Genomic DNA, 27,119 nt, shown 5'->3' with positions numbered 1-27,119 from the left:
ACACTGATTTTGGGGATTTCATTGGCTGTAAGCTTCATAATCATCAACAATAAAATAAATAAAAGCTTAAAATAGATCACTCTGTGTGTTTAATACATCTATATAATATGAGTTTCATGTTTTGAACTGAATTACTGAAATAAAGTAACTTTTCAAAGATATTCTAGTAGTTTGAGATGCACTAGTAAATCTGATTTGACATGTCTACACAGCCCTGAAAAAAATCAGATATGCGTCATGTTAAGGCAGAGATAAGATTTGAGTCACTATAAAGAAAATAAAAGAAAGAAAGAAGCTAAGCATGCAAGAAAGCTTCTCTATTGCAATTACAAATTCTGAGAAATTTAGAGACAGTTCAATCAAATTCTACATTTTTATCGTCAGATGTAGGGACTTGAGGTAGTTTGAACTAAAATGAACGATTATTTAAATAAAAAAAAGATGAAAAATGCTTCTCTGACGAGCTTTTGTTTACATTCCTCCCCTGTCTCTCTCTCTCTCTGTTGCGCTCGGCGTGACTTTAGTTTCCACCTCGTTTTTCCGCCCGTTCTTGGGCTCCTTATCTCCTTATAAGGTGACCCTGAGGACACGGGTTCGATCCTGCGTGAGGAGCGGTGTGTTTATTTTTTTTATTTCTTTCTACTTGGGTTTACCTGCTTTGAGATCAACTGTTCTGCAACTGGGTTCAACAACCCTCTGGGCTGGAGAGCTACTAGTCTGTAGCACTCCATCCCATTACACTTCATTTTACAAAACATAATGGCTTGGAAAATATCTGGCCCACGGCCAAACTTAATTGCCGACCCCCCGTTTACATGTTGCAGAGAATGTAGAAAGAATCACAGAATTAAGTCTTAAATTGGATTTGCATCAAATGTGTCAAAAAATACAAATGTGAAACAACAACAAAAAAAACTAATGATGCAAACTAATACCTAACATTTGTAAGATCTAAGCAGTCATCATATGCATGTATTTATCTTATTTGTTTTTATTAGAACGTTGGAGCTGCTGAAGTGAGGCTGCTGATTCTGGAGAACATCCTCCTGAGCCCCGCCTACGACATTTACCTGCTCGCCGGCACCTCCATCCAGTACAAGGTCCAGAAAATCCGCCAGGGGAAGATCACAGGTATGATTAACTGTAGTTTATACTGGTGCTGTGAGGTTATTACAGATAACTAGTATACAGTACCAGTCAAAAGTTAGGACACACCTTTAAATGTTGTGTTTTTTCATTATTTTAAACGTCATCCAAACTATGAAGAAAAACATATGGAATTATTTACTAAACAAAAAAAAAGAGTTAAATAAACCAGAATTCTTAGATTAGACAGTTTTGGTTTAGACACGTCTGGTTGGATTTTCTCAGTCAGTTTTATGAGGTAGAATCACCCTCATCAGGACCACTCCAGGAAAGGACAGAAGAGCGAGAGTTCCCTCTGTTGCACAGGAAGAAACCACAAGTTAACAGCTCCCCAGATAAGAGCACTGTTTAACACTGTTTTTAAGTTGCTACATGATTCCTTATGTGTTCCTTCATAGTCTGATAGATCACTTCACTATTCATTTATAATGTAAAAACATTTTTTTTAACATCTTGTTTATTCACTTTGATGATATATATATTGTTATGGATGATATTTTCAGACTCCTCCTGGTTGTCTGTGTTTCAGAGGTGGTGATGCCGTGCGATCAGTATGAGCTGCACCTGAAGAACAGCGTGGTCTCTGCTGGAGGAAACCCGGATGCAGCTGTAGCAGAACTGGAGCAGAGCAGCTCCACAGTCCTCGCCCTGCAGCACGGACACACCAACATCGTCCTAGACCACAAGAGTATCCTTCACTACAGGAATCTGTCTGCAGGGTTCGTGCGGGTGCTTGAAATCCTGTGAAATGCTTACATTTTAACATTCTGTTTTCCAGGCCTGAAAAGTGCTGGAATTTTGGAGAAAGTGCTTGAAAATGCTTGAAACTTTAACTACATTTACTTTACAATAAATAACTACCTGACTAAATAAGTTTGCTTAACCCCTTAACGCCTGAATTAATGTAGCTGTATATGAAAAAATGTTTCATGTGTGTTTTACCTTTAAGTAGATAGTAAATATTGTTGAGATTATTAATTTCACTTTTGCACAAAAATAAATAGAAATTTTGGTATGTTGCAAATTTGCAACAACAGGCAATATGGTCTATTTGGGGTAAATTTGGTATGTTGCAAATTTGCTACAGCAGACATAATGGTCCATACTAAGATAACAATAACAGAGTAATATAACAGTGAAAAATCAATGTTTTATTTATGCACCCAACAGCAGGCATTCAATAATAAATAACACCAATTACTGTCACCAACACAATATACACAAATATTACAGGAAACATTTCATTCATTTGAATTCTAGATTCATTTGAATTGTAAATTGTCAAAGGTTCCTAGGTCCGTGGCGAATATGCACTAACAGGCATTGGGGGAATGCAGGCGCTATCTTGGCAGGTTGATTGAATCAAACGGTTAGTCGCATATTTGCAACAACAGGCGTTAAGGGGTTAACAAAAAAAAATGCAGAGCGTAAAATAAAAAAAGGCTTTAATTTCTTATCCTTTTGCTATTACCATCTCTAATACCACCTCTTGCAGTGTGACAAAAAGCAAATCAATAATTGTGTAATAATTGAGTGTATTTATACATGTGTATAAATGCTCTCAACTCACCCCCAAATTTGACATACTACAGTAACAGCTCAATCAAATGAATATTGGTATTTAGATTGTGTGGAGCTGACACCACTAAATCCAAAATTCCTGCTACTTACTTTACTTACTTTTTTTTTTTCTCAGTAGCATAGTCACTGTAAGGTGTGGAAAATAGTTTATCACCGTTATCATTAATTTACCACAGCTGAAAGGTGCTGGAAAAACTTGAAAATGGGCCCTAAAAAGTGCTTGAATCTTACCTTGTGAAAGGTGTATGAACCCTGTATCTGTTATAATCGCTAGGCTGGCTGTAGCATTCACCCGTTTGTCCTTTTTTAATTGCTTTTCACCCTGAAGTAGAGATGGAAAAATCGATCGGCTATGTATTGGTAATGGCTAATTATCAGGTTTACTATTCGCTTGTCAGCAGCCAATCAGGGCTGGAGCAACCAGCTCTAGCTCAGCCAGTCTTGAGTTCCTGACGTTCATATTTGTGGATTGTGTAGCTAAAACTCATTGAGGCCAACAACCCAATAATACTGCTCTTAACAGTAGGGCTACGATGATTAGTCGATATAATCGACAATATCGATTATTTCAATTTGTCGACTACAAATTTTATTGTCGACTTATCATTAATTTGTAACAGTAGTGCATTACACAAAGTGCTGGAGACAATAGCACACTACACGCTAAGTGCCCAAACTCTACAGATTACATTTTTAACCCCTAAATATTAGTAATTTCCACATTTTAACAACATCTAGACATTTCTATGTTTCTATCGTTTTATCATTCTAGCATAGAGGTGGAGGACAGTGCAGAAATAATCGTTGACTAATCGACTAATCGGAAAAATAGTCATTAGATTAGTCGACTACCAAAATAATCATTAGTTGCAGCCCTCCTTAACAGAGCAGCTATCAGCCCGGACTGAGCTAACAGAGTAGCAGAGCTAACAAACACCACTAACCACATCAAACATTTTTACCTCTGGACAAGAAGCTCTTTTCGGTTGTGTTTCCTCTCTAATCTCCACAGTGTAGGACTTGCACTGTTTTTAATGTGGTTGATCGTAAAACATATATTTAATGTTGAGAGATGATACACAGTGTATTACAGAAGCTCCTCTCCCCATTCATGCAGTAAAAATATTTTAACTTGAACATTAATTTACACACACCTATTCTGAAAAGAAAAAAAAAATAGATATATATATATTATTTGGGTGACCAAATCACTTCCAGTTATTTACACCCAGCTTAAGTTTGTTTAGAGGTGGCCAAAATGAGGTGAAGCTATTAAATTTGCCTGTAAAGGTTAGATTGGTATTAATCGAGTTGAAGGTCAGCAGGTGACCGACCCCAAAACACAGATCGGTCCATATCTACTCTGAAGCACTCTCAAGTTGTTTTTAGGTGAATTTCTCCTCATTTTACATCAGACTGGTTTCAGAATATATGAAGCAGGAAAACTGTGTGAGAATAGTTTTAAAAAAAGTGCTGAAGAGATGGATATAACTGTTTGCTGAATTTTATTATGTGTTTTAATATTTGATTCAGACGATTATTAAAGCAAAGCAGTGCAGGTAAGGTTCCTAATGAAAAACCTGCCTTTTTAGATGCATTTATGTGCGTGTCTGTCTCTGTGCTGTCTGTGTGTGCCTTTGTTGCTGTCTCTGTCCATCTGTCTGTCTGTCTGTCTGTCTGTCTCTGTGTCTCTGTCTGTGTGTGCCTTTGTCTGTCTTTCTGTGTCTCTCTGTGTGTCTGTGTTTCTCTGTGTCTCTCTGTGTGCGCCTTTGTTTCTGTCTCTGTGTCTGTTTGTGTCTCTGTGCCATCTATGTGTGCCTTTGTCTGTCTCTGTCTATTTGTGTCTGTCTGTCTGCTGTCTCTCTGTGTCTCTGTCTGTGTGCCATCTGTGTGCGCCTTTGCCTCTGTCTCTGTCAATCTGTCTGTCTCACTGTGTCTCACTGTGTCTCTCTGTGTCTCTCTGTGTCTCTCTGTGTCTCCCTGTGTGTCGTCTGTGTGCGCCTTTGCCTCTGTCTATCTCTGTCTATTTGTGTCTGTCTCTCTGCGTCTCTCTGCATCTCTGTCTGTGTGTGCCTTTGTCTTTGTCTCTCTGTCTCTCTCTGTGTCTGTCTGTGTGCCGTCTGTCTCTGTGTCTGTCTGTTTGCCTGTGTCTCTGCCTGTATCTATCTGTTTATTATTTTTCTGTATATTGTTTTCCTTAATCGTAACCTCTCAGGTCTGGGTATGAAGGGAGCATCTCGGCTTCCGAACGGTACAATATACGTAGTCGAGCCTGGATACTTAGGTTTGTATTAACCAATATACTTATTTTATTATTTTCAAGATTATTTATCCCACATCAGATTACAATATATTATATCTGCCTGATTTTTCTTTGTTTGGTTAGTGTTTAAGATTCATCCTGGAGATCGCTGGATTCTGGAGACCAGCAGAATCTATGAAATCAGTATTGAAGTGTTCGACAAGTCCAGCAACAAGATTTACCTCTCTGATGTAAGTCAATCGGGGAAATGCAGAACAATAGGGGTGGAATAATATATCTATTACCATATATTGTATTGTTTTAGTTGTATTGTATCTATGTGGCATCAAATTTGGATATTTTATTGAATTATAGGCACTCTACCTGCAGTTATATGAAACTGACACCAATAAATCCATAATTCCTGGTATTTTCTTATTCAGGAGTATTTTAAAGTATTGTAGAGAATTGTACTTAAAGTATCTCAGAATCACAGTTTTGTGATCAGCTTTCTCTCTCTCTCACTCTCTCTTCTATCTCTCTTTCTCTCTATTGCGCTCTCTCTCTGTATCTCTACTCTTTCTCTATTTCTCCGTTTCACTCTCTATCTCTCTCTCTCTCACTTCTCTTTCTCTCTTTATTTCTCTCTCATTCTTTCTCTCTGTCTTTTTCTCTCACGCTCTCTCTTGTGCTCTTCTCGATCTGTCTCTTTCTCTTTATTTCTCTCTCTCTCTTCTTTCTCTCTCTCTCTCACACTCTCTTCTCTCTCTGTATCACTCTCTTTCTCTTTTTCTCTTTTTAATTCTTTCTCTCTATCTCTTCTCTTTCTCTCTTTCTCTTTGTTTCTCTCTCTATCTCTCTCTCACTTCTCTTTCTCTCTTTATTTCTCTCTTTCTCTTTCGCTCTCTCTCTCTCTCTCTGTCTTTTTCTCTCTCTCGCTCTCTCTCTCATGCACTCTCTTCTTTCTCACTCTCTCTCTCTCTCTCTCTCACTCTCACTCTCCGTTTCACTCTCTATCTCTCTCTCTCACTTCTCTTTCTCTCTTTATTTCTCTCTCATTCTTTCTCGCACTATCTCTCTCTCTGTCTTTTTCTCTCACGCTCTCTCTTGTGCTCTTCTCGATCTGTCTCTTTCTCTTTATTTCTCTCTCTCTCTTCTTTCTCTCTCTCTCTCACACTCTTCTCTCTCTCTCTCTGTATCACTCTCTTTCTCTTTTTCTCTTTTTAATTCTTTCTCTCTATCTCTTCTCTTTCTCTCTTTCTCTTTGTTTCTCTCTCTATCTCTCTCTCACTTCTCTTTCTCTCTTTATTTCTCTCTTTCTCTTTCGCTCTCTCTCTCTCTCTCTTTCTCTCTGCCTTTTTCTCTCTCTCGCTCTCTCTCTCATGCACTCTCTTCTTTCTCTCTCTCTCTCTCTCTCTCTCACTCTCACTCTCCGTTTCACTCTCTATCTCTCTCTCACTTCTCTTTCTCTCTTTATTTCTCTCTCATTCTTTCTCTCTGTCTTTTTCTCTCACACTCTCTCTTGTGCTCTTCTCGATCTGTCTCTTTCTCTTTATTTCTCTCTCTCTCTTCTTTCTCTCTCACACACTCTCTTCTCTCTCTGTATCACTCTCTTTCTCTTTTTCTCTTTTTAATTCTTTCTCTCTATCTCTTCTCTTTCTCTCTTTCTCTTTGTTTCTCTCTCTATCTCTCTCACTTCTCTTTCTCTCTTTATTTCTCTCTTTCTCTTTCGCTCTCTCTCTCTCTCTCTTTCTCTCTGCCTTTTTCTCTCTCTCGCTCTCTCTCTCATGCACTCTCTTCTTTCTCTCTCTCTCTCTCTCTCTCTCTCACTCTCACTCTCCGTTTCACTCTCTATCTCTCTCTCTCACTTCTCTTTCTCTCTTTATTTCTCTCTCATTCTTTCTCTCTGTCTTTTTCTCTCACACTCTCTCTTGTGCTCTTCTCGATCTGTCTCTTTCTCTTTATTTCTCTCTCTCTCTTCTTTCTCTCTCACACACTCTCTTCTCTCTCTGTATCACTCTCTTTCTCTTTTTCTCTTTTTAATTCTTTCTCTCTATCTCTTCTCTTTCTCTCTTTCTCTTTGTTTCTCTCTCTATCTCTCTCTCACTTCTCTTTCTCTCTTTATTTCTCTCTTTCTCTTTCGCTCTCTCTCTCTCTCTCTCTCTCACTCTCTCTCTCTCTCTCTCTCTCTCTCTCTCTCTCTCTCTCTCTCTCACTCTCACTCTCTATTACTGTCCCTCACAATAATACTGAGAAATTCCAGCATTAAAATAATTAATCGTGATTTTTAAATCATATTTAAGTGATTGACATCAATAATATATTTATTTTTATCAATCTAATGCTGATATATCTTAAAGAACAGAACCATGGATTTTCTGTACCGTTACCTCCCTATTATTTATTAATAAAGGTGCTTGAAAGGGCCATGAAATGGTTATGGAACAGAGGGTTCTCCGTCTGTGTTTTGTAAAAGAGGTTTATAAGAGAGAAGAATCTTTTACAGGGCTTTACAGCGGCTTTTCTAAACCCACCACATGTTCCTCTTCTCCACCAGAACATTCGGATCGAAACCGCCTTCCCCAAGGAGTACTTCGAGGTTCTGGAGTCGTCTCAGAACGGCTCCTACCACCGAGTGAAAGCTCTGAAACAGGGCCAGACCGTCATCGACGGCACGCTGAAGTCCGTGGTGGATCAGGTAGGATGATCTACAGCTGAGAGAAGCAGATAAATCAGTGTGTCACAGCGTTTCTGACTGTGGGATTGTGGGAACTCGTGTACGGCTGAGTTTACTGTTCTAATCAGATCTTCTCCTCAGAGAGGAAGCGTCCGTCTGCTTCCTGTTCCGGTGAGGAACGAGCAGGACGTGGAGATCTACAACCCCATCGTCCTCACCCCCTCCATCCTCACCTTCCCCTGGCAGCCCAAAGAGGGAGCGTACCAGTACACCATCAAGGTAGAGTTTATCAAGGGTCTGAGCGTTCCACTATGTGTGCTCTGTAAATATATAAATCTGTTTATTTATCTTTAGTTCATTTCTTTTCTCTGTGTTTCAGGCGACAGGAGGAAGTGGGAACTTCAGCTGGTCTTCCTCCAACACAGCCGTGGCCACCGTCACAGTTAAAGGAGTGATGACCACGGTGCGAGACATCGGTGTTAGCACCATCTACGCTCACGACCTGCGGAACCCCCTGCACTACGGAGAGATGAAGGTGAGATCTCAGATCTAAACCCAGTTTTTATTTAGACATTTTTTACGCAAGTTAATTAAGGCACTAAGTTTGACCCCTACTTCAGCTGTAATCTGCCCCGCCCAACACACTGATCTGTTTTCTGGCTAATTGATTGAACGGCGAGCTCTTACGGTGTCCAGCAGTAACACAGTTTAGACCTCCAGCTCCGACCCAGTTAAAGAGCTTTGTTTGATTTCTCTCCCTCTATTTCTCTCTTTCTCTCTCATTTCTACGCTTTGTTTTGTATCTCTCTCTCTCTCTCTCTCTGCGACTGTCTCTCTCTGTCTCTCCCTCCCTCTTTCTCTCTCTTTGTCTCACTCCCTCTTTTCTCCGCCAATGAAGAGAGCTCTAGGGCAGGAGGTAGGACACTCGGACTTGCCCTGGCGGTATTCCACTATCTTGTTCTTTAATTCAGACATGAAACAATGCAGCATTAATTTAGCATTAAGCATGAATTTAGCCTGAGAGTCTTTTAAAGGGACAGTGTTTACTGTAGAATCCGGCTGGACGTTGAAAGAAGGGCCGAGAGGGCAGTTTTAAGTCGCTTTATTGCATACTTGGAGCACTGGTTGCTGTTGGCCGCAACCACGACGAAAAACAACAAAAAGCTAACGTTATTGCTAACCAGCTAAATCTAGCACTTGCTCAGAACACTCACACTTACAGGCAGCTTCTCTGTCACTTACTCAGTCATTCTCATGCATACTTTATTCCGGCACCCTGCGTTGATTTTTCTTCTCCCCTCAAACATACTAGTATTTTAATTGACACCACTAATATACATATAATTGCGTTAAAAGAAATGTTACATTTCTTACATTCGTTATTTTATTTACTTTCAAATATCCACTATAAAAACTTGCGTCTGAAGAAAAAAAATGCAATCAATCGCAGTCAATCACAGAATTTTGTTGTGATTAATCAAATATTTTAATCGAACGACACCACTGTAATATACACGTAATACATGTGCACGTAATACATGTAATATTCACGTGTAATACATACGTATATATATATATATATATGTATATATATGTATATATATATGTATATATGTTTGTAGCTGCGCTGTTTGGCTTGTAAGCGCTGCATTGTTGCTAGGTTACCTGTATGCGGCGGAGTGCATTACCGGCTGATAACGGTACTCATAGAATGCCTTTCAGCCACTTACTGTGGTATAATTAAATGTACAGTACCAGTTGATAGTTTGAACACTTTAAATTCAGTGTTTTCTAAACTATGAAAAAAAACCACATTTAAATTATTTAGTAAAAAATGATTTATATTTTACAGCTGTTAACAGCTGTGCTGAACTCATCAAGAGTTAATTACTTGAATTTCTTGCCTCTTAATGTGTTTTAGAGCATCAGTTGTCAACTTCTGATCCATATTATGGCAAAAACTACTTATCAAGTAAAGAACAAAATACTTCAGGAAATGAAGGTCACCGCCGTGTTTCTCTGTGCTGCTGCTGCTGCAGGTGTTTGTGATCGAGCCGGTGGGGATGGAGTTCAGCCCGTGTGCGGTGGAGGCGAGGGTGGGGCTCGGGCTGGAGCTTCCTCTGCGGATCTTCGGTCAGCTGAGCTGGGAGGCTGGAGAGAGGGTGACTCTGAGCGACTGCTCGCACTTCGACCTGCAGGTGGAGATGGAAAACAGCGGCATCTTCCAGCTGCTGGAGGGTGAGCCGCGTACAACCAAACCCACTGCCAGTCAGACTGTTTTATATATGGATTTATATATTCAGTTATACCGATAAAAAATAGGTTAAATAAACTTAGGTTTTAATATATAAGTGAAGTGCCACCTGAGGGCTAGAAGATCACCAGCATCCATTACTGACCATCTACCTTATCCCTATGGTCATAGGGATATCTCCAGATTGACTAAGTTGACTAAGGTGGTCCCGGTCGAATCCCGGTCATGCAGCTTGCCATCAGCTGCCGGAGAGCCCCGAGAAAGAGCACAATTGGTCTTGCTCTCTCTCTGGGTGGGTTCAGTAGATGGTGCTCTCCCCCCCCCCCCCATCACTCCTAGGGTGATGTGGATCAGCACAAGGCTGCGTCTGTGAGCTGATGTATCAGAACCCAGTCGCTGCGCTTTCCTCCAAACGTTAGCGCTATGATGCTACTATACTATAATGCATCATCAGCAGCAGTTAAAAAAGAGGCGGAGTCTGACTTCACTTGTATCGGAGGAGGCGTGTGCTAGTCTTCATCCTCCTAGTGTTGGGGCATCACTAGTGATATGGAGGATATACAGAGAAATTTGAAAAAAATATAAAAAAAACAATTGGGAGAAATTGGGTTTCTACAGGTGTTAATTACTGGGTGTGATTGTGTTTTTGCACTGCATTATTAAATTAAACTAAATTTAATTTCCAAGTTGCTTAAATATTGTGGGCCCTATTTATAGGTGAGTCGTTAATTGCTCACTAGTACAGCTTGATTTAGGCTGTGTCAAAGTATCTTTGCCATCGTAACGATGGGAAAAGTGCACCTTGCGCAGATCGAAACAAACACAAAAGCCATGTACTAATTCTCTTAATTCCATTAATCATGTGTTTTGGGTGTAATCTGAAATAAACCAATCAGTGTGTCACTTACCATTCCCTTTAAGAACCACGTGCATGGACATGATATGAAAGTCTGACTTTTGTCAGGGTTTTAATCAGTCAGTGGAGCACCTGTGTTTTCTGCTGCCAAGATAGCAATACGTCAGAAATTTACCTGAACACACCTCACTTCCAGACCACCACGCCCATCAATGTAGATTATTATATTCACAAGCACTGTTGCTATTTAAAGGATAGAGAAGTGAGTAAGAAGCGGTGTAAGATAGCAATAAGCATTGTGATACACCTTGCACAGTGTGTAAGATAGTGCCCCCAAGTGTGTTCTGTTTGTATGTGTTCAGAGAGAGTGCCCCCAGGTCAGGACCACTGCAGTGGGGTACGAGTCCAGGCTTTGGCTCCAGGATACACCAGTGTGCTGGTGAGCTACACCCACGGCAACGTTCACCTCAACGCCAAGATCACCATCGCCGCCTACCCTCCTCTCAAAGTGAGTCACTTTACTGTACACTACAGTATATAAACCCCTAAAATAGAGAATTAAAGAGTATCTTAACCCCCTGATTTTAGCTGACTCCATCCACAGCTAAAAAATGTGATGGGTATTTGGGAGGGGCATGTATGCGTGATGTATTAGGTGATGTATGGGTTTAGGCGAGCACATTTTAGCTCCTAATGAAAAATAAATATGGTTTCGGGTTTAGTGGCTCTTTAAGTTACTACATTACTCTAGTCTGGATGAGGGGTGTGCTATATCGGTTTCTTCACAGCAAATATCGTTATGATAAAAATAAAACAATTAAATATTTTTATATTATGATAATATTAACGTGTTTTGAGAGCAGTTTAAAGTGATAATACAGTATATATTTGTGTTTGACAAAACTTTCAGATAAAATGCACCAGCAGTAGCCGTAGCATTCTTTAAAACTCCTATATAAATACTCCTTCATGTATAGTACATATTAAACTTCTGATTAAACATCAGAATATTTTAACAGGGTTTTCTAAACTATCTGTAATGAAATGTGCAAGTGGGTCAGTGTCCTTTAAGCACTAATGATATCCTGGCTACTGTCCATACGATAAAATTTATATGTATCACAATACAATAAAATATCAGTAAATTTAAATATAAATTGTCCAGCTATATTTTGCTACAAAATCAGACTTTGTTACTGTAACAAATAATGGTTTCTAATTAATATTTAATGTTCTATTCAAATAAATTACGTTTTCATTTATTTAGCTGCAGTACTATGTTCTAGAAATTAATTATATATTTTTCAGTGTTTTTTTTTTATATTGCCAATAATATTATCACCTTAAATTATTTACTATTATTTAAATAAGTTATTATTAATTTATCATCTTTAATCTGTAATATGACAGGCTGTGGATCCTCCCTCTGTTGCCGTGGTAACCCTCGGCTCATCTAAAGACATGCTGTTTGAGGGCGGGCCGAAGCCGTGGGTTCTGGAACCGTCCAAATTCTTCAGGAACCTGACGGCTGAGGACCCCAACAGCGTCACCCTGACCCTCACAGGTCCCGCCTCCCGCAGCTACTTCAGACACCTGGTGCAGGCCACCTGCCGAGCCCTCGGAGAACAGGTGAGCACACTCTTAATTAATTTAGAAACTTTAGGAACTATGGCCATCACAGTGTTACAAATAGCGACCATGGGAAATTTTTCAGCAACGTCATAGCGACCATGTGGAATTTTTAGGCAATGCCATAGCGACCAAATGGAATTTTTAAGCAACGTCATAGCGACCATGGGAAATTTTTCAGCAACGTCATAGCGACCATGTGGAATTTTTAGGCAATGCCATAGCGACCAAATGGAATTTTTAAGCAACGTCATAGCGACCATGTGGAATTTTTAAGCAACGCCATAGGGACCATATGGAATTTTTAAGCAATGTCATAGCGACCATATGGAATTTTTAAGCAACGTCATAGCGACCATGTGGAATTTTTAAGCAACGTCATAGCGACCATGGGAAATTTTTCAGCAACGTCATAGCGACCATGTGGAATTTTTCAGCAACGTCATAGCGAGCATGTGGAATTTTTAGGCAATGCCATAGCGACCAAATGGAATTTTTAAGCAACGCCATAGCGACCATGTGGAATTTTTAAGCAATGTCATAGCGAACATATGGAATTTTTAAGCAACGTCATAGCGACCATGTGGAATTTTTAGGCAATGCCATAGCGACCAAATGGAATTTTTAAGCAACGCCATAGCTACCATAAGGAATTTTAAAGCATTATCATAGCGACCATGGGAAATTTTTCAGCAACGTCATAGCAAGCATGTGGAATTTTTAGGCAATGCCATAGCGACCAAATGGAATTTTTAAGCAACGTCATAGCGACCATGTGGAATTTTTAAGCAACATCATAGCGACCATGTGGGGTGCAATACCATAACAACCACCTAGCAAGAACATTGCAACCACTTGGAATACCATAGCAGGCACATAGAAAACAGTCATGCCTGGACCTGGCTGGAAGTAGCAACCACTATTCTGTATTTCCTTCAGTAAATGCATATTTTAACTTTTAATTACATTTTTTTTGCAGTTTTAATCTCTGTGCTGGTACTCTGTGCTGTTTCAGGTGTTAGCTGTGACCGTGGGGAATCAGCCCACTGTAACCAACCCATTTCCAGCTGTGGAGCCAGCTGTGGTGAAGTTCATCTGTGCCCCTCCATCACGCCTCACCCTCGTCCCCGTCTACACCAACCCCCAGCTGGACCTGTCCTGCCCCCTGCTCCAGCAGAACAAACAAGTGGTAGATACCTGTGCTGTTCCTGAACTGTAGCTGCACAGGCTCTTCACTGTGCTTCTACTTATATTACTGCTGATCAGTGTGATGAAAGAGGATGTTATGAAATTACATTACCGTTTTTTAATCATGTGAAAACGATGATTCAACAAAACTGGAGATGCAAACAATACTTTTTTCAGTTTTGTACTGATTTTAATTATTTTTTTTTTTATTAAAGCTACAATTCAAAAATAGCACAACATATTTACCGTATTTTTCACACTATTAAGGCACGCTTAAAATACTTTATTTTCCCAAAAATCATCAGTGTGCCGTATGTATGAATTTTATCAGTCAGATACAGAGTTATACAGGAGTTTCAGTTTAGATTTCCAGCACTGAGATTGGAGCAGAATTAGCATTAGCCTCTAACCGTGCTAAGCGCTAACATCATTCAGAGTTCACTATATCAGACTGTAGTCTGCATGTTTACCCTTGTTTAAAACAAGCTACGTGGGCTAATATCACCCTGGCTTACCAGAACACACAGGGTTCCTCAGTGTAGCACTTTGGGGCGGTTAGCGCTAGCAGTTAGCTGCTAATGCTAATGCTGCTGCTCCTAGCCTTAGTGGAAATCTGGAAATCTAAGCTTAATTTAAATAAACTGAAGTACCTTTACTCACCCAAATAAACAGTTTTCAGGAGAGAAATCTGTGTAGATTAACATCCAGTGCTCGCTTAACTTTGAAAGAAAGATTTATTTTTATTATTTTTATTATTATTTTTATTTTTATTATATTACAGTTTTGTTTACTTGGCTTAGTTGCTGAATTAAAAGTTCCTTAGAGTGTCTCTTAAAATGGCCCTTCAATCAAGTGCACCTTATGTTTGAAAATAGACGTTTATTGATGGTGCACCTCATAATACGCCTTATAGTGCGAATGAAAAATATATTTGCAAATGAAAAAGCTACAATTTAAAAATACTTAGTAAAAACGCTGAACATTTTTTATATTCCAAAAGCTGTACCAACACAGCACAACATATTTACCAAGCAGTGCTATTATAGTCGTAGATTACCTCAGAACTGCTGTCCTAATTATATATTTATTTCAGTAGCGCTATTCTAATACCTCATTATACATATTACTCAAGTCATATGTGAGTAAAATTTACCAAATCTTTGGTAACCAAACCAATGCTAAAGCTAAGTTAGCTTAGATAAATTTACTATCCTAGTTCTGTACAGCTTCCATATTTCAGCTGGAGTAACTGAGAGTTAGTGACGAGGTAGTATGTTGAGTGTAAAGTGATACTGAGCTCTATATGTGTAAAGTATGTAAAAATGAACTTAAACATGCCGTTTGCTGTCTCTCTCCCACACTATTCAGTAGCATTCTGAACTACTGGGTCTGAGTCTACCAGGATGTTCTCAACATGCAGTGAATATTCAAAAAAAAATTATTAAGGCTCCATTAAAGCCAATATAGCAACATTTAAATTATTCACAAACGCTGCATTAAGCAGCCATGATCGGTTCTGTATTGATTTCCAGTTCCTGTACGTACAGGAAGTAGATGATTACAGTGTTTTCTATGCATTTTACAGGTTCCTGTGTCTAATTACCGCAATCCTGAGCTGGATCTGGCAGCTTTTGACCAGCAGGGGAGGAAGTTTGATAACTTCAGCTCTCTGAGCATGGTCTGGGAGTCCTCTAAAGTGGGCCTGGCCAGTATTGAGCCCACCAAGCCCATGGAGCTGCACCTGCTGGAGGACAGCAACAAGCAGAAGAAGCTTCACGGTAGTTACAGCTCTCCACCATGCTGTTTTTTTTTGTTAAAAAAAAAAAGTAAAAAAAAAAAGGAGGAAATTACAGTAGTCTGTAATTTGTAGTCTACAGTAGACTACAGTAGTCTAATCGTGTCTGTAGTCGTGTCTGTAGTCGTGTCTGTAATCTTGTGTAGTTGTGTTGTGTAGTTGTGTAGTTGTCTGTAGTCTTGTCTTGTCTAGTCTTGTCTGTAGTTTTTACTGTAGTCTCTGTCTTATCTTGTCTGTAGTCTCTGTCTTATCTTGTCTGTAGTCTCTGTCTTATCTTGTCTGTAGTCTCTGTCTTATCTTGTCTGTAGTTGTCTGTAGTCTTGTCTTTTCTAGTCTTGTCTGTAGTCTCTGTCTTGTCTGTAGTTTTTACCGTAGTCTCTGTCTAGTCTTGTCTGTATTCTCTGTCTAATCTTGTCTGCAGTCTTGTCTGTAGTCTCTGTTTTATCTTGTTTGTAGTCTTGTCTGTAGTCTCTGTCTTATCTTGTCTGTAGTCTTGTCTGTAGTCTCTGTCTTATCTTGTCTGTAGTCTTGTCTGTAGTCTCTGTCTTATCTTGTCTGTAGTCTTATATGTAAAAAATAATTACAAATATTTTTTTCTCTTTAGTTAAGGATAAATATTTGGTTACTGTGTTTTTGGGACTAAAATGAACACTTTAAATTCTTTAATTTACTCCTTATAATCTGGTGCACCTTATGTATGAATGCTACCAGTCAGTTATTAAGGAGCAGTAAAGCCACTCCACTGAAGTACAGCGTTATTAGTGAGTTTTCAGTGAAGTTTCTCCAGCACTAAGGCTGGGTGCAGCAGCATTAGCATTAGCCGCTAACCGCAGAGCTCTTTTGCCATTCAGAGGCGAGTATATCGGATAGTAGTCTGTAGCGTGTTTACCGTTTTAAAACGAGCTACGTGGGACGAAGCGCTAGCTAATAGAGCTCAGTCTAGCGCTATCATGTGGCATTTACTAGCTCTGCGGTTAGCGGCTAAAGCTAATGCTGCTGCGCTCAGCCTTAGTGCTGGAGAAACTTCACTGAAAACTCACCCTTAGACAAATTATTGGAAATCTAAACTTACTGTAAATAAACAGTCATTTTAATAATAACATTTAATTTCAGCTTGTTTTAAATCCGGCGATTCATTATTTTTTCTTTTTTTATTGATATTTTAGGATGGGCATTTTAAGGACAAAAATTTTTCATAAATTACTGAGAATCTCAATAATCTGTCTGTAGTCTTGTCTGTAGTCTCTGTCTGTAATCTTGTCTAGTCCTGTCTGCAGTCTCTGTCTAATCTTGTCTGTAGTCTTGTCTGTAATCTGTCTGTCTAATCTTGTCTGTAGTCTTGTCTATCTGTAGTTGTGTCTGTAGTTGTGTCTGTAGTTGTGTCTGTAGTCTTGTCTGTAATCTTGTCTAGTTGTGTCTGTAGTTGTCTGTAGTCGTGTCTGTAGTCGTGTCTGTAGTCGTGTCTGTAGTCGTGTCTGTAATCTGTCTGTAATTTTGTCTAGTGTCTAGTTGTGTCTGTAGTCTTGTCTGTAATCTGTCTGTAATCTTGTCTAGTTGTGTCTGTAGTCGTGTCTGTAGTCGTGTCTGTAGTCGTGTCTGTAATCTGTCTGTAATTTTGTCTAGTTGTGTCTGTAGTCTTGTCTGTAGTCTGTCTAATCTTGTCTGTAGTCTTGTTTGTAGTCTTGTCTGTAGTCTTGTTTGTAATCCTGTCTGTAGTCTTGTCTATAGTTGTCTGTAATCTGTCTGTCTGATCTTGTCTGTAGTCTTGTTTGTAATCCTGTCTGTAGTCGTGTCTGTAGTCGTGTCTGTATTCTGTTTGTCTGATCTTGTCTGTTCAATCTTGTCTGTAGTCGTGTCTTTAATCTGTCTGTCTAATCTTGGCTGTTCCATCGTGTCTGTAGTCGTGTCTGTAGTCGTGTCTGTAGTCGTGTCTGTAGTTGTGTCTGTAGTCGTGTCTGTAGTCGTGTCTGTAATTTTGTCTGTAATTTTGTCTAGTTGTGTCTGTAGTCGTGTCTGTAGTCTTGTCTGTAATCTGTCTGTAAATTTGTCTAGTTGTGTCTGTAGTCTTGTCTGTAGTCTGTCTAATCTTGTCTGTAGTCGTGTCTGTAGTCGTGTCTGTAGTCGTGTCTGTAGTCGTGTCTGTAGTCGTGTCTGTATTCTGTCTGTCTGATCTTGTCTGTTCAATCTTGTCTGTAGTCGTGTCTTTAATCTGTCTGTCTAATTTTGGCCGTTCCAACTTGTCTGTAGTCGTGTCTGTAGTCGTGTCTGTATTCTGTCTGTAATCTGTCTGTAATTTTGTCTAATCTTGTCTGTAGTCTTGTCTGTAATCTGTCTGTAATCTTGTCTAGTTGTGTCTGTAGTCTTATCTGTAATCTGTGTCTGATCGTGTCTGTAGTCTTGTCTGTCTAATCTTGTCTGTCTAATCCTGTCTGTAATCCTGTCTGTAATCTGTCTGTAGGTCGTCAGACAGTGCTGGTCCATCACCAGTCGGGGGTCGCTGGGATCACCGTGACGGCGGTGGGCTACCAGTCGTCTCACCTGGCGGCAGCGGGAGTGGTGAGAGGGGTATGCAGATACTTTATTATAACTCATATCTATAATCACTCAGCTGATTCATCACACTCAGCATCAGCTCCTTCAGCTAGCGCGCTACGCCGTTAGCGCAGGAGCTCAGTTTAATTTCCTCTGAAGCTGGAGGAGGAAGCGGTGGGGCCGCAGTGTGCTCACCACGCCACGCTCCCTCAGCGTCGCCATGCCAACGGACCACAACAACAAACAGCAGAGTAACCAGCAGAGTAACATCAGCACCATAACCAACCAATCCTGATCATTAAGAGACTCAGTGATGCAGCTCAGGGCGGACGAGGACAGTACTGAACCTAGAGCTGGAATCACACTACTGGGCAAAATTAGTTTTTCGTTTATTTTTACCATTAAGACTCTTCAGGTCCAGTAAAAACCTGAAATGGTGCAAAACTCAAGAACTTAAATGAGACAAAAGTTAGTAGTGAACTGTCAGAGTTAAGTAAAACTTAGAAAAATATATATTTAAAAAAATAATAATAAATAAATAAATATATATGTATATATATATATATATATACACAGCTTTGAGAAAAGTTGAAACCATTTAGTTTCTGAATCAGTTTCTCTGGTTTTGCTATTTATAGGTTTATGTTTGAGTAGAATGAACATTGTTACTTAATTCTATAAACTACAGACAACATTTCTCCTAAATTCCAAATAAAAATGTCATTTAGAGCATTTATTTGCAGAGCTTTCAGACCTCAAATAATGCAAAGAAAACAAGTTAATATTTATAAAGTTCAGAAATCAATATTTGGTGGGATAACCCTGGTTGGTTTTTAATCACAGTTTTAAACATGCATCTTGGCATCATGTTCTCCTCCACCAGTCTTACACACTGCTTTTGGATAACTTTATGCTGCTTTACTCCTGGTGCAAAAATTCAAGCAGTTCAGTTTGGTTTGATGGCTTGTGATCATCCATCTTCCAGAGGTTTTCAATTTGGTAAAATCAAAGATCAAGTAATTGGTTATCAACTTATAACAGCCACTAAATTAGAAATTGTACCAAATCCAATGTACAGAGTAAATGAACTAAAAACTGAAAAAAGTAATTTAAGTAAAAAAAAAAAAAAAAAAAAAAAAAAAAAATATATATATATATATATATATATATATATATATATATATATATATATATATATATATATATATATATATATATTTCCTTTCAAAAAAAGACTCTTAGAAACTGGAGAAAAAAACTGCTACAGGAAGAGTCACATCTGGCTGACCCACATGAAAACAGCAGCTTTAGCCTTTAGCTCAGATTAATAATCATAATAATGCATTTGATAGTCCCATAGTCCCTAAAATAGAGCCCTGTGGGACTCCACACAGTCTGGTGTACAGTTCTACATTATATTAAAGACTGATTATGAATATATGTACAGTTTCTGTGCTGCTGTTGTTTATCCTGATATATTAACGTACTCTCCTCTGTTTCAGTTCGAGCCTCTGACGCCCGTCTCCGCTACGCTGGATCTGCTGCTGGTGGAGGACGTGCGCGTGAGCCCAGAATCCGTCACCATATACAACCACCCTGGAGTTCTGGTAGGAGCTGCTCTCTTCATCTCTACACAACTCACTAAGAGCCTGCGTCTGCTCTACACTAAACACACACATATATCTGTCCTGATAACTGAGACTGACTTTTCATATAGATTTATCTAAATATACTGTCGAGCATAAACTTTCCCAATCATCACCAAAATAGTAATTTTACAGGACTTTTAAGTCAAAACCTTTTATCAAAAAGACATTAATTAATCTCCCAAAGCCTTAAAATGCATTGCATTTTAAAACGTACTGCACATATCTGACACACATATATCTCGTACACATATATCATTCCCACATATTTTGCTTGCACATATCTCGCGCACATCCAACGCACATATGAGATGTGCATGAGGTGCACATATATCTTGTGTAAATATCGCACGCACATATATCACACGCACACATCTCGTGCATATCTCGTGCACATATATCTCGTGCACATCCCATGCACATATGCACATATGAGACGTTCACACATCTCGCACATATATATATCACACACATTGCACGCACATATATCTTGCGCACATACTGTATATCTTGCGCACATATATCACACGCACATATCACACGCACACATCTCGTGCGTATCTCGTGCACATATATCTCGTGCACATATATCTCGTGCACATATATCTCGTGCACATCCCACGCACATATGCACATATGAGATGTTCACACATCTCGCACATATATCTCACGCATATATATATCACACACATCGCACGCACATATCTCAGGCACATATATCTTGTGCACATACTGTATATCTTGCGCACATATATCTTGCGCACATATATCACACGCACGCATCCTGTCCATATCTCATGCACATATATCTCATGCACATATATCTCGTGCACATATATCTTGAGCACATCCCACGCACATATGCACATATGAGATTCTCGCACATATATCTCACGCATATATATGTCACACACATCGCACGCACATATCTCAGGCACATATATCTTGCGCACATACTGTATATCTTGCGCACATAAATCTTGCGCACATATATCTCGCACACATCCCACGCATATCTTGTGCACATATGAGATGTGCACAAAGTGCACACATCTCGCACACATATCGCACACGCATCACACGCACATATATCTCGCACACGTCTCACGCACATATCTCATGCACGTCCCACACACATATCTTATGCACATATGAGTTGTGCATGATGTGCACACATCTCGCACATATCTTGCGCACATATACCTCACACACATATATCTCACGCTCACATGTGCGTGGGATGTGCACAAGATATCACACACATTACGCACATATCGCATGTACATATATCTTACGCTCATATTGCACGCACATATATCTCACGCGCATATCTCACGCACAAATATTAAAAGCACATATCACACACATCACATGCACATATGATTTTTTATCCATGGTTATATGTGAATCACTGAAAAGAATTAAGCAGTGATAAGATATTAATCATGTTAAATATTGATTAAGATAAAAATACTGATTATTTATTTAATTGAAATTAACACATTATACTTGCGTTCTATCTGTAATCCTGTTTATTTCATTAGCATTGCACATTGTATACTCACTAGGGGTGTCACGATCTCGATATTTTATCGAAATCGAATCGAAATGAGGTCACGATCTCGAGTATCGAAGTCAAAAAGAGGATCGACGATCCCTCCCGCGCGCGCTACGCAAATAGCGCAGCGCGCTACGCAAATGGCGCGGCACCAACACAGCGCATCCTATTCATTTAAATAGAGATAGCCACTGCATGAGCGCAGTCGGCGGGAGTGTGATCACTGTTTTTATCTGTCCAACGGGGGAGGGGGGGCGGGGGTTGGGCGCGCAGGTTTTGTATCCGTATCTAACGGAGGGGTGGGTGCGCGCAGGTGAGAGCGTGTGAACTCGCTGAAATGCGTGTGTCAGTGTGACTTGAGAACACTGACTATAGATCACAGTGAGGTGGATTAAAAATCTTAAACTTATAATTGACTACACCTGTTGCTTTCCATTGAATTAAAAAAACATCTTTCTCTCAGATAAAGTAAACACAAGCGTGTTTCTGACTAAAATAAAAGCTTTTCAGGAGAGATATAAGTTATGTGTAAATATTTATAAGACAATACCCACATCACTTATCTAACCAGCCTGTACTGATTTCTGCCCCCCAATAATGCTTTCAGTAACCTCTTGTAACCCCTGGGAGCCAGGGGTTACACTCTAATAGCCTTTAATAGTCTTCAGTAGCCTTTAAAAGACTTACCTGGCGGCCGTGGTGTGTCCACTAAACTCCGTAGTTATAAACATCCTGAGGTTAGCAGCGCGCTAACTGACCTGTTTTTAATGTAATCCGAGCAGTGCCTCCGTGTCGGCTGTTCTAACCTGCTGCTGTTAGCTGCTTGGGCTGAAAGATGAACTGTAGTGAGCTGTATTATCCGGTTAGTGGGGTTAAAACCTTTATTTGTTTACAGAAACAGTAAAAACGGACTGGCTGAGCTCTGTAGCCCGTGGCTGGGCTGTACTGAAGTAGTGACTGAGTGAAGAGAGCGGGGCTTGTGCTGCTGCTGCTAGTGGTTGGATGAAGAACTGCAGCTTCATGTAATGAGCAGTTTCACCAGCCATCCACACACAGCTCTGATAAACTGCTTGTTTTAATAGTGCACACTGTTGCTACCAAAAAAAGTCACTAGATGGCATTACCATATATATCTTAATAAATAATAATAATAATATTTATAATATTTATAATAATAATAATAATAATAATAATAATAAATATATTATTTAAATTTTATGAGGCATAAAATAATAACAAGAAAAAAAAACAAGAAAATCGAGAATCGAATCGAATCGTGACCCTCAAATCGAAAATGAAATCGAATCGAGGATTTAGAGAATCGTGACACCCCTAATACTCACTTATGTTTTTAGTATATATATCAGTGCATATCTATCCATCTCTCTGGATGTAAGTGTCTGTATCATGCAGCTCTGCATCCTCCTCTGATCTGATTGGTTCTGTCTGTAATTTATTCATTTATCTCTCTCTGTTCTGCAGGCTGACCTCACCCTGCAGGAGGGCTCGGGTTATTTCTTCGTGAACGCGAGTGTGGGGGGAATAGCTGAAGTCGTGTTTCAGGAGTCTCAGGGAACTGCTGAGGTGGGTTTTTATTACTGCCAGAGGCCGAGAGGCTGCAGGAGCGCCTTACAACTTTACTGAACTTTTCAGAACCAGAGTTCAGAACTCTTCACTGCTCTGGGAATTGATTAGCTGACCTGTTTTGTAACTTTAGACTGTTTATTTTTATTTATTCTGCTTTTATTTATGTGGAGACTCCCATTTATATCTGCTTGGGTAAAGAAAATCATTACCTTAAAGTATCATATTATAATATTTCACTCTGAGGAAAGCAGCGCAGCGACTCGGTTCTGATACATCAGCTCACAGATGCAGCCTTGTGCTGATCCACATCACCCTAGCAGTGATGAGGGGAAAGAGCGCCTGATCTACTGTACCCACCCAGAGAGAGCAAGTATCAATTGTGCTCTCTCTGGGCTCCAGGCAGCTGATGGCAAGCTGCATGACCGGGATTAGAACCAGCGATCTCCCGATCATCCCGATTAAGATACCACTTTATCTTTATTTATTTTTCTTTATTTATTTTCCAATTTAATAGTATATGTTTGAGTAAAATGAACATTTTTGTTTTATTCCATAAACTACAGACAACATTTCTCCCAAATTCCAAATAAAAAAATTGTCATTCAAGAAATTTATTAGCAGAAAAAAAGAGGAAATGGTTAAAATAAGAGGGAAAAAAAAGATGCAGCAGTGCTTTCAAATAAAATCAAGTTCATATTCACATAGAAACAGTAATACTAAAGTTTTAAAAGTTCAGAAAATAATATTTGGTGGAATAACCCTGGTGTTTTTTAATCACAGTTTTCATGCATCCTGGCATCATGTTCTCCTCCACCAGTCTTACACACTGCTTTTGGGTGATCTAATACCACTTCTGGTGCAAAAATAAACTCAAGCAGTTCATTTCTGTCTGTCGTGTACAATAAGTTGATCAGTCAAAAGTTTGGATCAGATGCAATATGTTTGCATGTATGAGTATTCATGAGCAAGAGCCGAAATCCTATCGTTTCCCCATATAGCTTAAAAAGCTCCACCCCTTTTTATATGAGCCTGAACTGCTGGAATGCCTGTAGGTATTTTAATGGCTCTATGAAGTGACAAAAAAAAACCCACCAGTTTTTAATGTTTTGTATGCTTTGTAATGTTCTGCAGGTGGTGCCGGTGCGACCAGGCGTCCTGCAGGTGATGGTTCATGACCTCTGCTTGACCTTCCCCGCCCCCGCCACAGCTACGGTTCACGTCTCGGACATTCTGGAGGTCTACGTCCGGGTGGTGGATAAGGTCAGTAGGCGTCTCTGTTCTTTGGTGGGGGTGGGGGGGGGGGGTCGATTATGTTGTGTTTGCATTACTAATATTATATAAAGCTTAAATAAAAAAAGAGTGGTGCACTATATTTGTAAACCCTTTAAAATTTTGCGTGTGTTCTGCCATACCGGTGTTCTGTTGAATTATACTACCTATTGATATGTGCTTCCTAAAGACACTGCGCATGCGCTAACCTACATATATATATATATATATATATATATATATATATATATATATATATATATATATATATATATATATATATTGTGGCGTGAGGAGGCGGGGGAACCGTGGGTCCGCCCCACGCTGGAACTCACAGCCATGTCTGTCCCAGCCGGTTAATCAGGACTGATTAAGCCGCCAGCTGGGACAGGCATAAAAACTCTGCCTCAGCTCACACTCGGGGAGACTTGGACTTGGGAGGAGTGAGCTGAGGCCGCACGGACCTTTAACCGACAACTAAGTAATTCTACGGACTCTAGAGCCCCATAGGGCCTAGCTCTGTTTATTTGAGTTATTTTGGGTGTGGTGGAGGGCGTCAAAAGAAAATAAAGGTATGCTTTGAGTTTCATTTACTCCCTGTGTCTGTGTTCTCTGTGAGCTTCCTCCTTCCGGGTCACAGTGGTCACGCCCCCCTACCCCAGGGGCCTACCACAATATATATATATTTTTATTATTTCTCATGTGTTTTTAAAAATTCTGTTTTTCTAGTATTCTTTGTGCATTTATTAAACTGGACTCACTGTCATTACACCGTCTGAGTTTAATGACAATTAATAATAATAATAATAATAATAATAATACTGCTACTACTACTACTAATCCTAATAATAATAATAATGATAAAATATTACCTAAAAATAAACTGATTATAATAAACCCTTAGTACCATAGCTTTACTTTGATACAGTGATTTAGGCCTTTCAAAAATAGTACATGAACCTCTACTTGAAATATGCTCTAATATTTTGCTTCTTTTTTATATTTTTACCTTTAAATATACACAAAAGGGTAGCACAGTTTGACAGGGTAGCACAACTCGACAGAACACCGGTTCTTTCGGCTCGTATCCACGTGGGCGTATTCGGGACCTTTTGATTCAATGAAGCAACAGATGTAGTCAATCATAAGTTTAAGATTTTTTTATGTAGTTCTATAATATTTGTATTCGTTCTGCAGGCTGCGAGTTTGAGACCCCTGTGTTTTAAAGAGATTCTGTGTTCTTTCAACTCCATTAAAATGATGTTATAGTAACCACACACGTGCGCGCACACACACATAGATTATTATTATTATTATTTATTTCCGAGGACCAATTTAACTTTATTGTTTATTAGTGTTTATACAGAGTTTTTTTTTTTTTGGTACTGTGGGCATTGTGAGAAGAAAACAAAAAAATATATAATAGAAAAAAAAAAAATAATAATAATAATAAAAAAAATATATATATATATATATATATATATATATATATATATATATGTATGTATATATATATAATAAATAATAAATAAAAAAATAAGAAGTGGGGGATAGTGGAGAAAGGGGGGAAAAAGAAAAAAGAAATTAATACATAGAAAAAAGAGAATTAATAATAATAATAATAATAATAACTGAACAATTTGTAAACCACAAGAGAAAAAGGAGAGGGGAAAAGAAGAAGAAAAAAAAACAAAAAAAAAAACAGATTATAGCAAACAAGATACAAATATTAGGAAACAACAAAAAATAGATCGGAATATTTACAGAAAAAGAATGGAGAAATAGAAAAGGAAGATATATACATATATATATAGGCATTGGTTTGGGACCCTCTCCAGTAGGAAGTACTGATAAAGGGCATGACAAAATAATCACGACTAATCGACTAACTTAACAATTAGTCGACTACTAAATATATAACTACACAGTAGTGAAAACAATAAATAAGATAGTAAAGCTGTGTGCTGTATTGCTGTGTGTTTCAGGTGGAGATTGGGAAGTCGGTCAGAGCGTACGTCAGAGTTCTGGACGACAATAAGAAGCCCTTCCTCGCCAAATATTTCTCCCACATGAACCTGAAGCTGAAAGCAGCATCATCCATCGTTTCTCTGCAGTGAGTTTAGAGCGGGATGTGTGAAAAGTTACTTTATTTCAGTTCAATTTAACGTGAAACTCATATATTATTATATAGATGTATTACACACAGAGTGATCTATTTTAAGCATTTATTTCTTTTATTGTTGATTATTGATTATGGCTTACAGCCAATGAAGACCCAAAAATCAGTGTTTCAGAAAATTAGAGTACTACATAAGAGTAATTGATACTTGTGCCAAGTCCTGCTGGAAAATGAAATCCGCATCTTCATAAAAAAATGTTATCAGCAGAGGGATTTTCCGCTCTCCAAACCATCACTGATTGGTGGAAACTTCACACTAGACCTCGAGCAGCTTGGACTGTGTGTCTCTCCACTCTTCCTCCAGACTCTGATCCCTTGATTTACTTTAAATGAAATGTAAAATTTACTGATGATCAGTGATGGTTTGGAGAGACATGCTGATCATCTGCTGGTGTTGATCCACTGTGTTTTATTATCAAGTCTAAAGTCAGTGCAGTTTTGTTTTCCCACAAAATCTTACAGCACTTCATATCTTACAGCTTCCCTCTGCTGCTGACAACTTTTATAGAGATGTGGGTTTTATTTTCCCGCAGGACTTGGCACACTGCCAACACTGCCAAAAGCACCAACTGGTCTTATTCATATAATATTCAAATTTTCTGATTGGAGACACTGATTTTTAGGTTTTTATTGGCTGATAATACTTTGAGATGCACTAGTATAAAACAAAGTGTGAGGGAGCGCTTGGTGATGTTTGATTGGTCAGGCCTCTGCTGGAGTACTCTGAGAAGGACACGGCCACGTTCCTGGTGAAAGGCCTCGTGATTGGACAGACCAGCGTGTCTGCAGTGGTGATGGACAAGAACGGCAGGAGAATTACATCTGCACCACAGCAAATCGAGGTACGTCCATTCCTGCTGCTTTAGCACTAAACAGATGGTAATATATCTAAATAAAATTAAATAAATTGGCTACAGATATGGAGAAAACAGAGACTGTAAAAAAGATGGATGCCGTGTCGCTGTTTCCATTCATTCAAT

General features: G+C 39.1%; 1 protein-coding gene across 1 annotated transcript in view; it reads left to right on the top strand.

The window, feature by feature from the left end:
• The window catches only part of nup210 (nucleoporin 210), an 80,282-nt gene that overhangs the window by 12,257 nt on the left and 40,906 nt on the right, over window positions 1–27,119 (top strand). Inside the window, exons 6-23 of the mRNA XM_022676788.2 lie at window positions 999–1,131; window positions 1,676–1,834; window positions 4,943–5,011; window positions 5,114–5,220; window positions 7,527–7,667; window positions 7,788–7,925; window positions 8,026–8,181; window positions 9,686–9,884; window positions 11,119–11,264; window positions 12,167–12,385; window positions 13,401–13,574; window positions 15,159–15,351; window positions 17,827–17,933; window positions 19,403–19,507; window positions 22,587–22,688; window positions 23,823–23,951; window positions 25,946–26,073; window positions 26,846–26,981. Coding sequence (XP_022532509.2) covers window positions 999–1,131; window positions 1,676–1,834; window positions 4,943–5,011; window positions 5,114–5,220; window positions 7,527–7,667; window positions 7,788–7,925; window positions 8,026–8,181; window positions 9,686–9,884; window positions 11,119–11,264; window positions 12,167–12,385; window positions 13,401–13,574; window positions 15,159–15,351; window positions 17,827–17,933; window positions 19,403–19,507; window positions 22,587–22,688; window positions 23,823–23,951; window positions 25,946–26,073; window positions 26,846–26,981 — 2,541 coding nt within the window. The remainder of the gene's footprint in view (window positions 1–998; window positions 1,132–1,675; window positions 1,835–4,942; window positions 5,012–5,113; window positions 5,221–7,526; window positions 7,668–7,787; window positions 7,926–8,025; window positions 8,182–9,685; window positions 9,885–11,118; window positions 11,265–12,166; window positions 12,386–13,400; window positions 13,575–15,158; window positions 15,352–17,826; window positions 17,934–19,402; window positions 19,508–22,586; window positions 22,689–23,822; window positions 23,952–25,945; window positions 26,074–26,845; window positions 26,982–27,119) is intronic.

The sequence above is a fragment of the Astyanax mexicanus genome, chromosome 13, assembly GCF_023375975.1.
Source record: "Astyanax mexicanus isolate ESR-SI-001 chromosome 13, AstMex3_surface, whole genome shotgun sequence".
NCBI classification, from domain to species: domain Eukaryota; kingdom Metazoa; phylum Chordata; class Actinopteri; order Characiformes; family Acestrorhamphidae; genus Astyanax; species Astyanax mexicanus.
Note: the sequence above shows the minus strand (reverse complement) of the source record. Positions and strands in the feature narration are given on the sequence as shown.